Source organism: Gekko japonicus, unplaced genomic scaffold (genome assembly GCF_001447785.1).
Source record: "Gekko japonicus isolate JY-2015 unplaced genomic scaffold, Gekko_japonicus_V1.1 scaffold1540, whole genome shotgun sequence".
NCBI lineage: Eukaryota > Metazoa > Chordata > Lepidosauria > Squamata > Gekkonidae > Gekko > Gekko japonicus.
In genome coordinates, this window is record NW_015169220.1 from 219,486 (window position 1) to 234,699 (window position 15,214).

General features: G+C 39.7%; 1 protein-coding gene across 1 annotated transcript in view; it reads left to right on the forward strand.

The window, feature by feature from the left end:
* The window catches only part of BAZ1A (bromodomain adjacent to zinc finger domain 1A), a 71,083-nt gene that overhangs the window by 1,990 nt on the left and 53,879 nt on the right, over window positions 1–15,214 (forward strand). Inside the window, exons 3-6 of the mRNA XM_015416395.1 lie at window positions 7,801–8,079; window positions 12,548–12,691; window positions 13,105–13,206; window positions 14,770–14,857. Coding sequence (XP_015271881.1) covers window positions 7,801–8,079; window positions 12,548–12,691; window positions 13,105–13,206; window positions 14,770–14,857 — 613 coding nt within the window. The remainder of the gene's footprint in view (window positions 1–7,800; window positions 8,080–12,547; window positions 12,692–13,104; window positions 13,207–14,769; window positions 14,858–15,214) is intronic.

The following is a 15,214-nucleotide window of genomic DNA, read 5'->3' on the forward strand; positions in this document are numbered from 1 at the left end:
GTCAATATTGTTGTTCAGTCATGTTCCAGATTTAAGATATCGTGGCAGCTTGGCACTATTTTTCTTGCATTTAAAATAAATGTCTTTGCCTCTGACCTAAACTGAAAGTGGAACAGCTGGTGTACAAAGTACTGCCCCTCTAAGTGGGGCTGTCAAACTGTTAGTCAATTGGTTAAAAGCAGGACTAATCTATCAAACTTTCAGTATTTCTGAGCAGGCAGTGTTTTTATTATGTTAAACTGGGGTTGTCAACACTGGGTCAGAAAATCCCTGGAGATTTGGGGGGCAGATCTTGGGGAGGGTGGGGTTTGAGGAGGTGGGGAACTTCAGTGGGGTAAAATGCCAAATAGTCCACGCTCTAAAGTAGCCATATTCTCCAGGAGAAGTGATCTGTTTGGAGAGCAGTTATAATTCCAGGAGATAGCCAGGCCCCACCTGGAGTTAACAGCCTTATATTAAACAAAGGTAACAGTTCATTTGAACTAAATTACAAATTATACTTGCTTTTTTTAACATTTTCTGTGAAATGCCTTTAATTGCAATATAGCTTTCTCAGGATGTTTTTTACAGGGGTCATAGACTTGGCATAAGGTAAATTGAGATGCTAACATAGTGCATTAAGTTACTTGGGGATCAATGTTCAGGGCAAAAGAGTACTGATCTAGAACTCTTTGTGACAGAGAGGAAATGGGATTTCTTTTTCACTATTCCTCCTTTTGCTCACAAAAGGCACAAATCTATTACAGAGAAACACTGAAGTCCCATTTGTCTTATTGGAAGTGATTTAAACATGTGCTTGGTTCTCCCCATTGATATAAGTGATAAAAGAACTTGACACTAGCTGATCTGTGACATTGCATTTTTAATATATGTATTTTCAAGATTTAATTTTTTTGTTTGCTTTTTTGCAGTGTATAAAATTAGAGCACACCTTGCTGTTCTCATGCTTAGACTTGTCTGTAACTAAAACAGACTTCATCTAGTGAAACCATAATGTGAGATTAAATAAAACTGAGTGATTTTTCTTTGCTCTCTGTACAAAGTACTCAAGTTGTGAACTAGAAAAGAAATCTTTGGTCTCTTAAGATTCCGTGTAAATGAGCTAAAGTGAATGAGATCACAGAACCTGTTCAGTGTCAGAGGTCATCCTAGGAAAAGAGGATACTTCAGATCACATGCACAGTGTTTTCTAACTTCACTGTTGCGAAATCATTGCAAGATTACATAAGAGGCGCCAATGTTGGATCAGGCCAAAGGCCCATCCAGTCCAACACTCTGTCACACAGTGGCCAAAAATACCAGGTGCCACCAGGAGGTCCACCAGTGGGGCCAGGACATTAGAAGCCCTCCCACTGTTGGCCCCCCCAAGCACCAAGAAGACAGAGCATCACTTGCCCCAGAGCCCCTATCTATACCTTGTGCCTAATAGCCACTGATGGACCTCTGTTCCATATGCCTATCTAATTCCCTTTTGAAGCCGCCCATGCTTGTAGCCGCCACCACCTCCTGTGGCAGTGAATTTCATGTGTGAATCACTTTTTGGGTGAAGTACTTCCTTTTATCCGTTCTAACCCGACTGCTCAGCAATTTCATGGAGTGCCCACGAGTTCTTGTATTGTGAGAAAGGGAGAAAAGTACCTCTTTCTCTACCTGTTCTTTCCCATGCATAATCTTGTAAACCTCAATCATGTCACCCCTCAGTCGTCTTTTCTCCAAGCTAAAGAGCCCCAGGCGCTTTAACCTTTCTTCATAGGGAAAGTGTTCCAACCCTTTTATCATTCAAGTTGCCCTTTTCTGCACTTTTTCCATAGCTTTAATATCCTTTTTAAGGTGTGGTGACCAGAACTGCACACAGTATTCCAAATGAGTATTCCAAATGAGATTCTTCTGTCAGGTTGGGAGAAGTCTTGGGCCAAAGTGTGTTGAGCTCAAAGAAGGCACCATTAGCTTCTGCTATTTAGATGTGACAGCATAAGAGAATATATCTTCCAAATTCCTTTGAAGATTGGCCTGAATACTGTGGTATATAATGCAACAAAGTACAATGACCTTTTCAGAGTTCCCAAGAATATTTGTCTGTTTGTTCTCTTAATACTGCAGTTTGGATTTTAAAATACTGCTTAGTGCCAAAAATATGAATTCATTCTGATTATTGTTCAAATGATGAGTTAGGCTTACTGCCACTTCATAAGAGGGTTTTTTTTAAAGTAGGATTGTATAGAAATCAGTAAAACTCTGTTTTTGGTGGTAGATATTTGACTGTTCCAACAGCCAATGCTTTTTGAAAGAGATAATAAGAGTAAGTGGTTCTACTCACATTCTTCCAAGAAGCTGATGATGGCATATATGTTGTTCTATTTATGTAAAGTGAAGAGATAGTGGCTGAGCTGTGGTTATCCAGTAAACTTGGCTGTGTAGAGATTTGGATCCAGATCTTCTGAGCCAGATCTGCTATGCCACATATGTTCTAAAATTCAGAAAGACATCGTTTTCTTTGATAATGAGACTGCAACATGCTTTCCTAGGTTACTTGTTCTAATAATCACTAACTCCTTTCCTAGGCAAAAAACCCCCAGTAAGCTCAGAGATGCTATGTCTTTGAGTACAAATCTGTAGAATCCTTCCACAATACTAAGCTCCACAATCCTTGGCAAATATTGTTGGCACTTGACAAATACCTTACTGAGAAATCTAGGGTTTCTGAAGTAGAGTCTCATGACTAATTGGAGGATAAATACATGTGGAGTAATCATAAGAGGGATCTATGACATCCCAGTGTCAAAAAGTTATACTACAGTAATGCAAGGACAGCATGTAAGTCAAAAGAATGCTTCCATTCTGTGCATTAGGTATTATATGTATTTTATTATTAGCCACCTTTCTATCTTATAGAGACTCAAGACAGCTTACGATGTAAAAATACATAATACGATGTAAAAATACATAAAACAACTAGGTAAAGTCAATAATTTAAAACTGCATGTATGCAGAAGAAGTAATCAAATGCCATCATGAGTAAAACTGTCTTCAGCTGCCTCCTAAAGACTGAGATTGAGGGGGCCACGCACACTCTCTGGGGAGATTGCTCCCCTCTCTTCTGTACCCTCTCTCCTGTACCCACTAGACAAGCTGCTTTTGGTAGTGGGACAGTCAACATCTTAGTTCCTGGACAGGAATGTATGGGAGAAGATGCTCCTTCAGATACTTCAAAAACACCTTAAATTAGTCTTGGGAATGGATTGGAAGCCAGTGTAATTTCTGTAGTGATCCCACTATCTCCAACAAGCAGTGTAACTGCAGCATTCTGCACCAGCTGCAGCCTCCAAACACTCTTCAAGGGTGGCCCCTAGTAAGAGCACATTGCAGTAGTCCAGTCTATTTATTTATTTATCAAACTTTTACCCCACCCTCCCGCCAGGGTGGCTTACAAATAATTAATACCAATATACAATTAAAACCAGTTATCACACTAATACAATACCATACCATAAGACCATAAAACATTACAGTAAATACAACCTTTTGAGATTTGGTGGCCATTCGTTATAAAGTGCTAGTGCTTATGTGGCACGGCCAATGTGGCCAGTGCTATTAGAACGCTTGTCGGAACAGCTCGGTCTTCACCGCTCTACGGAATTGTTGAAGATCCCGCAGAGCTCGAATTTCAGTTGGGAGCTAGTTCCATAGCGTTGGTGCAACTAGGGAGAACGCCCTGGTTCTTGTTGCTGTTAACTTAGCATCCCTAGGTGTAGTCTAGATGTAACTAAGGCATGAATCACTGTGCTAGATCAGGCGTGAGTGGTAGACCAGCTGAAGCTAGGTGAAGTACTTCAAACCACAGCAGCCATCTGATTTTCTAAAGTGACCATTGTGCTGAGCAGCACTCCCAAGCTGCAAACCTCTCTTTTCAAGGGGAGTCTAACTCCAAGAAAGGAGAGATATGAAGTCCCTAGTCTGCCTTTCTACTAACCCAGAGCACCTCTGTCTTGTCAGGATTACGTTTCAGCTTCTTTACCTCATCTAGCCTATTAGCAACTCAAAGCAACAGATTAGAACATCAATAGCTTCTTTGAAATTAGGTGGAAAGGGTAGAGCTGGGTATCATCCAAATATGTGTGGCACTTCAGTCCAAATATCCTGATGACTTCTCCCAGTGGCTTTGTGTAGATATTAAATAGCATGGGGGATATGATTGAACCCTGTAGAGCCCCACAGGTCATGACACAGAGCAGGACTCCCCCAGCACTCCTCCAACAACTGTGATACAATGCCCTTTAAACCCAGTGCTGAGAGGCAGCCCAATAGGATACCATGGTTGATGATATCGAAAGCCACAGAAAGATCCAGCAGAACTAGCAGGCTCACTCCCCCTGTGTAGTTCCTGGTGGAGGTCATCAACCAAGGCAACCAAAGCCATCTCTGTTCCAAATCCTGACCTAAATTTAAATTGGAATGAGTCCAGAAAATCAGTCTCATCCAAGAGCCCCTGGAGCTGAGAAGCAGCCACCTTCTCCAAAAATGGAGGATTGGAGACTAGATGGAAGTTTACCAACATGGTAGAGGGCAGGGAGGGTTTCTTTCAGAACAGGTTTACTCACTGGTTATACTGATTAACTGTAACATAAGAGGATATCACAAATAATGTAGAATGTCTGTTTTATCAAAGCATTTGAATTACTAACCTCTTTGACAGGATATGGCTGAGTGTTAATCGGGGCCAATTAAGTTACTGAGCAGTTTTAACTCACTGAATGTTTTTTGGTCACTAGTGCATCCAAGTTTTACAGAAAATAAACTGCAAATTTATTTACTATTTATTGTTTCTATAGGTTCTAATACTTAAATTATTTTTATGTAAACTTTAAAACAGCCTTTGAACTAGGTTGGACCTAGTAACCTTCCCAAGAATATATCCACAGTGAACTTTTGAGTTAAGGTGGCACTGGTCTTCCATATTTGTGGCTTCTGTACCTTAATGGTAGATAAATCCTTAAATTCTGCAGGAAAGTCTTGAAAAACTGACTTTCTTGAGGGTATTCACTACTGTTGCTGACTTTCAACAGTAGAAGAGTTACAAGAAAGGGGACCCGCGATACTCGCGGGGGGGGGGAGAAGAGCTGTACGTAGAGCAGCAGGAGGAGGCAGCAGCAGCAGGTAAGCCCTCTCTCCCCCCCATCCCCGGACACCAGCAGCGCGGCCTGAGTGGCTTCCAGCTGCCGGGCCCAGCCAATCTCCCCCCCCGCTCCTTCATCCTCCACTGTTCTCCTTCCCTCCCCCCCTGCCTCAGCTCTGGGGTACGGCCTGAGAGGCTTCCAGCAGTCGGGCCCTGCCAATCTCCCCCCTGAGCAGCTTCCAGCTTCCGGCCCACTGCAGAGTTCCCAGAGCATTCCCTGCGCATGCGCAGGAAATTCTCTTTTATTTTTGGAGGGATTTAAATATCCCCCCTATATTTTTTCAACTTTTTAGATTTTTGTGCACCCCTGGGGACTGCCCCAAGTGTGCAGGAAAATCTCCCACCCACCCCCGTGCCCCCGATGTGCGGATTTAGATATCCGCACGCAGGGGACGCCTTCGCTATTAGATATATGTATTTGAACTATAAATCTCTTTGCCACTTAAGATGCTTGTTGAACTTTAAAACATAGCATATTTAGAATATACCTGTAAGAATGAAATATAAGTCAGAACCAAATGATTGAAGGAAAGTTATATATTAAATTTTAAAAAATTCTATTTCATATTCCATTTGTGTCTTAGGGCCATTCCAATGCATATGCACCAAGCTGCATCTCTAACATCTGCTTCCCAAGTCAAGGTCCCATTTAAAAAAGTAGAGTGCTGGTACAATGCAACAGTAAATCCTATTCCCATCAGGTAAAGTCTGAGGTGTCCTGAACTGGATAACCCAGGCTAGCCTGATCTTGTCAGATCTCAGAAGCTAAGCAGGGTCGGCCCCAGTTAGTATTTGGATAAGAGACCCCTAAGGAATACTAGGGGCATGACATGGAGGCAGGCAATGGCAAAACCACCTCTGGATGTCTCTTTTCTTGAAAACCATACAAGATCGCCATAAGTCAGCTGTGACTTGACGGCACTGTCCACACCAAAGTCTGAGGTCCACTGATAATTCAGTCTGACTCTCAGTAGGAATGTTGCTTTCCCCTAAAGGCAGATGTACTACAGCCAAGTCAAGAACGCAATAGAGACCAAAGCTGTTGGGTTGTTTATTTTAGTTTTTTTCAAATTTTGGTATGAGTGGGTCAGTGGAGAGTAAAGTGGCAGTTACTATATTGTGATCAGTGAATCTAAGAGTCTTCAGAAATAGATTTTCTTAAAACTCTTTAGCCGCAGATTGATCATATTGATTAAGAGATGGCCAATTTCTTAATCTATGGGGGATGGATGGGTTCCTTTTTCCAGAGATGAGTTTGTGCAGTCCACACGTAATCTGTGCCTGTAAGCCTGCTGTGTGTTCAGGAAGTAAGTGTTTGCTGTAGAAAGAGAAAGCGACTTCCCAACATGAGGGCGAGGCCACAAAGGGAACAATCTGGAAACAAAACCAGAAACTGGGGTAATAGTGGGAATGCAACAAATAAGGCAGCAAAACACAAGTGGAGGTAAGGAGCAATGCTCCCTCTAAGCTGTGGAGTCTTGTGAGCATAGGTGAAACAAACTGCAGTTTTTCTTTATCTGTTTTGGTGAAACAAATCCATAGGTGAAACAAACTGCAGTGTTCTCTTTTCTTTACCTGCTTTGGTTTAAGCTATTTAAATTAGTTCATACACTGTCTTCTAGTTTGGTCAAATTTATACCAAAGATACATTTAAAAATAATTTGACTTAAAACATAAGTAAATTTGCACTTCTGTTGCTGGAATTTCTGCTCAGAACAAAGAGATCCCTGAGTAGTTTAAAGTGCCTTAAAAGAACTAGCCTTAAAGGGAAAGTGAAGGTCGCTCTAGGATTCAGAGTAAGTACTGATCTCCTAGTCAGAATCAGATGAACTGGAAATCCTTCTCAGGCGTGTTGTCCTTTGTATGTTCTTCAAGATTATTCAAGTTAGCAGTCCTCAAAAGCGCAAAAAGGGATTAATAGTTAATAAAGGAAACTGAGGTGGCATCTTCTTGATCACCAGAAACTGAATCTGGTGAAGTATCTTTATTGAGTGTTGGTTCTTGGTGTTGGGTGCTAGGGACAGTTCCCAGAGGACTCAGAGGAAGCAAGTTTTATTTTCTGTAGCTTCAAAATTCCCAGAAATGCTACATTTCTAATAAGAGCTGAATAAATAATGAATGAACAGATTTTTAAAATGATATTTGACATCTTTAGTTTTAATTTTTTCTTCTTCTGCAATTCATGTAATGGGTCTCAAGAGTCATGGAGTGTTTAATTGCAGACTGGTACAGAAGCTTTACATAAAACTAGTTTTGGAATTGTTCAGTACTGTTACATTTTTACTTTCAGTTGATTAAGTGTAGTTAAGATATCACAGAAAAATAGACAGTGCCTACTGATGCTTAGATATCCCATCATTATGAAAGGATGTATAGTTAGCGGTACATTGTTATAACTAACAGGTGACCACTGTAATGTAAATTCCAAATGGCGTTTTTCTTGGTCTACTTTAAAAAAAAGACTTGCGGGTTTTATCCCTCCAAAGGTAAACACTTAATATTCTCCCACTGGAATCTAAAGACTGTAAAGGCCAGAATTCACCAGAAAAATACTTATTTGGCTTTCTTATCTATTATGAGTGGAGAGTTCAGCTTACATTCATTTTAACTTTTTTTGTTTGTTTCAGTGACTTTTTTGAACGAACCATTCTGTGTAACAGCCTTGTGTGGAGTTGTGCTGTTACAGGCAAGCCTGGACTCACGTATCAGGAAGCACTGGAATCAGAAAAGAAAGCCAGACAAAATCTTCAGAACTTTCCAGAGCCACTTATCATTCCAGTTCTGTACTTGGTTACTCTCACCCATCGCTCACGACTTCATGAAGTTTGTGATGACATCTTTGCTTATATCGAAGACCGTTATTTTGTTCGTGAAACTGTGGATGTACTTAGGAATAATGGTGAAAGGTTGGTTTTGTTGATATGTGTTTGTCTTGATAGATGTGCTTGAAAGGGTTAATTTGTGAGCAGTTATTTTGGTGTGGTTTCAGCTGCTGTTGATCCATCTCCTTGTTTCCGTACTTAATACGAATCTGACAGATTCACCAGTTCACTGACAAATACGCAGCATTATCCTAGTCAGTATAGTTCTTCGATTGTTTTACTTAGTCTATAGGAAAGATGGATTATAAAATCTACAGAAAAAGAATACCAAGTAACAGAATGTTTACTTCTGCCTTCCAGTATTTGCTTTAACCATGGTCTAGTATTATATTTGCTTTGACTCTAATTTTGGTTAATACTAACTTAATTCCTGTATAACAAGGATATAGGAATGTAATTCAAACTTGTTTCAAACTTGGGTGAAGAGCAGAAACCAAATTAGTGTAAACCAAGGTTACTTGTAGTGAGTCAATGTTTTTTTGTTTAAGCTGCTTTGAGTTGCCATGGTCAGTGGGAAAGGTGGTATATAATTTTTTTTATAAATCGGGCATTTGACGATGATATGTATTTGGAGGACTGTAGTGGATTAAATGTAAAGAACCACTGATTTACATTAAAGCTCCTGCCTCTTAATAGTCTAGCCCCCCATGACAACACTAAGTATTAAGCAAATGAAATAATCTAAAATATGAAATAAACTTGTCTAACTGTATCTATACATTTTAATCATAGCTAAAAGAAGTGTTTTGGAAAGCTGATAGCCCCATTCATTTCAGCTTGGCTGAACTGATTTTTAGTCATGTTTCATGCTGCTTTGTGAGAGTGTAGCTAATGTAGAACTGATTTCTTTTGCCTCTTGTAAATCTAATAATTAGAATACTTATCCACTGTAAGGCATTCCTCGGGAAATTGCAAAGGGTCATTGCGAAGTGAGGAAATGTGTAATAGGTCTAGAAATATATTTTTTACTTTTCTAATTATATTATTTGTTTAAGTAGAAATTTGTTGTTGTTCAGTCGCACAGTCGAGTCCGACTCTTCGCGACCCCATGGACCAGATCCCGCCAGGCCCTCCTGTCTTCCGCCATCCTCTGAAGTTTGCTCAATTTCATGTTCGTTGCATCTATGACACTGTTTAACCATCTCATCCTTTGCCATCCCCGTCTTCTTTGACCTTCAATCTTTCCCAGCATCAGGGTCTTCTCCAGTGAGTGCTCCCTTCTCATTTGGTGGCCATAGTATTTGAGCGTCAGTTTCATTATCTGGCCTTCCAGGGAACAGTCAGGGTTGATTTCTTTTAGCATTGACTGATTTGATCTTCTTGCAGTCCAGGGGACTCTCAAGAGTCTTCTCCAGCACCATAGTTCAAAAGAATCTATTCTTCGGTGCTTGGCCTTCCTTATAGTCCAACTCTTGCAGCCATACATGACTACTGGGAATACCATTGCTTTGACCATGCGGACATTTGTTGGCAGGGTGATGTCTCTACTTTGTATCATGCTGTTTAGGTTCGCCATCGCTTTCCTCCCAAGGAGCAGGCGTCTTTTAATTTCATGGCTGCTGTCACAGTCTGCGGTGATCTGGGATCCCAGGAACGTGAAGTCTGTCAGTACTTCCACGACTTCCCCTTCTATTTGCCAAGGAGTGATGGGGCCGGATGCCATGATCTTAGTTTTTTTGATGTTGAGCTTCAAGAGCACTTTTGCGCTCTCCTCTTTTACCCTGAGCAAGAGGCTCTTTAGGTCCTCTTCACTTCACAGGAATTCCTTCACAGGAATTACTGTCTTCTAATGTTATAGTCTTTAATACAAATCTTCATAGTGCATATTTTGGGTGAGAAAAACTTTTGTCTTGAAAAGACACTCACTCATCTTCATTCACTTCAAAAGAGAGAATATGTAACAAGTGTTTTTGTTGGTAAAATTTGGGGGTGGGGCCTGGGGTATGTATGTTTAAACACTTGGCTCCCCCCCCCCAGACTTTTACATCTCTAGCTAGCCTTGAGTGACACTAGCTTGTGTTGAGGCTCCATTGTAACATTGGTCATAGATACCCTAGTTCTGAGAGTATATGAAACAGTGTCCATTTTTGTCAAGTACAGAATCCAAGCCAATCTGTTGTTCACAATAAAGTATTTTGAAGTATAACAAACACTGAGTGACAGTTGTGCTAAGTTTTTCATCATCACATTATTGGAAACCACTCATTCTTTTATTTTGTTGATAGTTCATAACTTTTCCCTCTGAAATTGTGCTGCGAAGTTCATTCTGTTTCTCTATGACAGCAAGCTCTGCTTAGAATAACTGCTCAGCGGTCATTTGCATATGCAGCCTCTAACATTCTAAACAGTTTGCTGTTGCTGTTGGGAGTCACTGAATGTGTCCTGAGGTAAAATACATATCCCAATCTTCCCTTAAACTAGTCCTTCCCATTCTATTGTTTTCTTCTATTACTTTGCACTGTTCATTCAGGAAGGCCTCCTTATCTCTCCTTGCTGTTCTCTGGAAATCTGCGTTCAGTTGGGTAAATCTTTCCTTTTCGCCTTTGCCTTTTGCTTTCCTTCTTTCCTCTGCTATTTGTAAAGCCTCATCAAACTTTGCTTTCTTGCATTTCTTTTTCTTTCGGATGGTGGTGATTGCTGCCTCCTGTACAATGTCACGAACCTCTGTCCATAGTTCTTCAGGCACTCTATCTATCAAATCTAGACCCTTGAATCTATTCTTCACCTCTACTGTATATTCATCAGGGATGCGATCTAGGTCAAACCTGAATGGCCTAGTGGTTTCCCCAATTTTCTTCAGTTTAAGCCTGAATTTTGCAATGAGTAGCTCATGATCTGAACCACAGTCAGCTCCAGGTCTTGTTTTTACTGACTGGATAGAGCTTCTCCATCTTTGACTGCAAATTATATAGTCAATCTGATTTCGGTGTTGCCCATCTGGTGATGTCCATGTGTAGAGTCGCCTCTTAGGTTTTTGGAAAAGGGTGTTCACTATGACCAGTGTGTTCTCTTGACAAAACTCTGTTAACCTTTACCCTGCTTCATTTTGCTTTCCAAGGCCAAACTTGTCTGTTATTCCGGTTACCTTTTGACTTCCTACTTTAGCATTCCAGTCCCCTATGATGATGAGGACATCATTTTTTGGTGTTAGTTCTATGAAGTGTTGTAGGTCTTCATAGAACCGGTCCACTTCAGCCTCTTCTGCATCAGTGGTTGGGGCATAGACTTGGGTTACTGTGATGTTGTATGGTTTGCCTTGGAATCGGACCGAAATCATTCTGTCATTTTTGAGATTGCAAGTTGACATAAAAGGATTCCCAGTACTGCTGCCTCTAAGTATTGGAGTGGCAGCAGGGAATGAAGATAAGGTGGTCATAAGCAAAGCTGTTACGGGCATTATTGTCAATTCCTCCAGTCTATTGGAGGAATGCATCTATTCCAGTATAGTGACATGGAAAGCAGGTTCTGTTATAAAGCTGGAAAAGGCAGTCCTATACTTCTAGCTGTGATAGTAGATCTGTAAATGCAGCTTCTAAAGGAGTGGAATTTCTTGAACTGTACCACAAACTATTGTCTCCAAGCACATGTTTTGTGTGCGTGTGAGTGATATGCACATATACCAGATGGAGACTTAAATGTGTTGGTTGGTAAATCGGTCATTATCAAGATCAGATTAGATAAAAAGTAATATTATCCTTGTTTATTTAGGTCATCAACTATAGTATAGGAGGGGGAATTGCCAGTGTAGGTAGTTAAGCAGCATAAAACCTCTTCTATTTTTCCTTATTTCTTTTTATAAAAAATCACACTAAGTGTTTAAGTAGCAAACCATACCTTCTGTTCCAACTATTTACATAAATATCAATAAATAAAATGAATAGTTTATAACCAGAAATACTTGCTTAATTGCTTGATTGTGGTAATACAGCATTGTTAATAGGGTAAATTTTATTATTGCTTATTCTGTGTGTAGTAATATTCGGAATGCACTAAAGCCTTATGTGTGGAAACTCCTGTGTGCACTTGATCCAAAGGACTGGATGTCTTCAATATGGGGAAGATTTTTTGCACCTTGTACTAGAGCGTTATGCAAGAAAAGTGAAATTAAAGCCAAGTTCTTTCAGCTTGCAGAAGAGCTGCTTGCAAGAGCATGACAACTGCTGTAGGACCTAACTATTATAGCACAGCATAAACTCTTCAGCCTGCACTTGCTCAAGCATTTCAATACAGAGCTTGTGGGTGTTTGTTTAGATCCAACCTGTAATAATTATTATAGCACTACATGTATGTGTGAAATGACAGTAAGAAAATTAAGTTAAAATTGCATGCCGAGGTTAAGGTGTTAAGTCTGATTAGTAAATTGAAGTCGAAACACTCTTCTGCTTATTTATTTTTGGTATGTTAAAATACTGGATTGCAAAATATTTAAGTCACCTATTCCACTAACTAAATCTTTCTGCTTTCTAAAAGGACTGAATTTGCTTTATTTCAGGTTGCACTGTAAGATTCTGGAAGTTAAAGCGCCATTGCATCACAATGGAATGACTAATGGCCATGCCAGCAGTAGAGATGAAGACACTATTGTCATTAGTGATAGTGATGACTCAGATTTGGATACCAGTCCTGCACAAAATGGGTGAGGACTAATTTTGTACTTAAAAACTGTGGATATGTGTTTTAAAGCTAGTTATTTAGTTATTTAATGCTTGGTGCAAAACTTAATAATTTTGTCTAAATAATAAGAGAACTGCAACTTTCTCAAATCTGATAAATATTTCATATCATATGTCTATCTTTACATACCTGGAAGCATGTTAATACATATACCTGCATATGTTCCTGGTATGTTTGTGTACAAGTAAAGATACAGAGTTAAAACACTTTCCTCCCTTCTAGTTGTGCTCAGGGTGACCATTTGAATTTAAAGCGATTGAGACAGTGCTTTATACTTTCCAGAAATCATCCTGCCGCTTAATTTAATTTCACTTCTTCACTAAATAATCATCAGATATTTTTATTTTTGAGCAATAAAATAATTATTGTTTTTAGGAAGGGAAAAGCCATAATTGATTCATCTTTGTTCAAATACAAAGTGAAGCCTTTAAAGAAACAGCTGTATGAATCTGTTACAGTCAAAGCATCTCAGATATGGTGAGTATTACTGGTTATGGTCATACTGTATCTGTTTGCACATGAAAGTAAAAGTCATTTCTAGAGTTGAGCTGCTTCCTTCCCTAAAGATACCTAAATTCAGTTTGTCAAATATTGTCAGATGGACAACCATGTCCACAGCATATTATGCACAGTTCTTTGAATTGCTAAAATTAGTGATAATGGTTTGGGATCTTGTTTTTAACTTACATAATGTAAAGGAAGTGCATGCTATGTCATCTTTACATTTTTACAGGGGTATTCCAATGGAAAATAATTTCTACAGAAAGCTTTGATTTTGTTTGATTCTAACATTTAAATCACACTTAATTTTTTCCCTAATTAACTATTGGTGTTGGAACATAAAATTAACATGAAGCACTTTTAAAATTTTTGCATACTAAAGAGAAGTTAAACATGCTAAATCAGATCACACTCTTGTTAGGACACTGGAAACACTTTCCAATTCAGATTTTTCTAGAAAACCCAAATAATTGATTAGCCTGTTGTCTCCTTAGTAGAACAGCCTTTAAAACTAGCTTTAAAAATTGTTTATGGAATTTTATTTCTGCTTTACTTGAATTTCAGAACAATTTTACCTGTTGAACCTAATTTTCCAGGATAAAAACTGAAGAGAAAACTGTTCAGCCAATTGTTCACACTTCTGGAAATTTTACCTAACGTTAACTTTTAAACGAGTATAACTGTTTCACAGTGGTTATTACTAATTTGCTGCCACAGCTTAACTTCAGTAACACGGTGTAGATTCTTGTGCTGTGGTGGCAGCTGCTGCCAAAGCAGCATTTAAAAAAATCTGCACAGCCAATCAGGAGCTTTGCTGGGCAAAAGCCCTACCTGGTCCCACCCACTTCCTAAAAACTTTTGGTGGGTGCCAGAAAGTGTCAATGGGCACCATGTTTCCCATGGGCACCACATTGGATAGAGGGTTGGAACTTTGTTCTGTATCAGGGTAGACAGCCTTTTTGGTCCAAGTGCTGGGAAAAAATGCAGCATCTACCTATGAAGGTATTAGTGTGGTGACAAAGAAAATGCCAGGGGAGGGGATTACAAGGGTTGTATTTGGACATGTTTAGAGCAACCAAGCCGTAGTGGTTGTACCAATTTCTGAAGGGTTTGCCTGGGACTCAGCTGGTAGCTGTGTAGGTCTGGGAGGGTAATGACTGGCAGAAGCCATGCCTCTTCTTCCTGTGACACTGGCCCCTCTGTACTGGGCAGAAGTCTGACCCTGGGTGCTAAGCAAAATTGTAGGGTGTATGGCTGTCTGCACATGTGCTAGGAGTTGTCTGCCTCTGTTCTGTACTGTATGAGAACTTATAAGGAGCTTCTATTTTCTCTTGCACTAAAAGTATAGACTGGGCCAGCTTTGGAATGGATCACTTGATATCTGAATTTCCTTTTAGAATTGCTGAGTCGTTGCCTATTACTGTTAAATTTAAATTTATTTTAAAAACTAATAAATTGTTTGATATTTTAGTGCTAATATTGGTAATAAGATCTTTAATAATGAAGTTGAATTCCTTTTCTTTTTGGCCTGTACCGTAGCCGGAGGAAGCATCTTTTCTCTCGTGACAGACTTAAGCTTTTTTTGAAGCAACACTGTGAATCTCGTGATGGCCTTGTTAGAATTAAGGTAATCAAAGCTCTTAAGTGAGATGAAATGTGAATAGATAAATGAACATATCTATTTAATGAATTAATCTGAAACAGGCTATATACCGTTCAGTGTTTTGACCTTGCAACTTACACCTGGCAGAACTGGTCACCATATCTCAAAAAAGGACATTGAAAGAGCTGGAGAAAGTACAGAGGAGGGCAACCAAGTTGATTAGGGGGCGGAGCACCTTCCCTAGGAGGAAAGGCTGAAGAGTCTGAGACTTCTTAGTTTAGAAAAGAGATGACTAAGGGGGGGGGGGACATGATAGAGGTTTATAAAATTATGCATTGGATGGAGAGAGTTGACAGCATTTTTTCTCCCTCTCCCAAAATA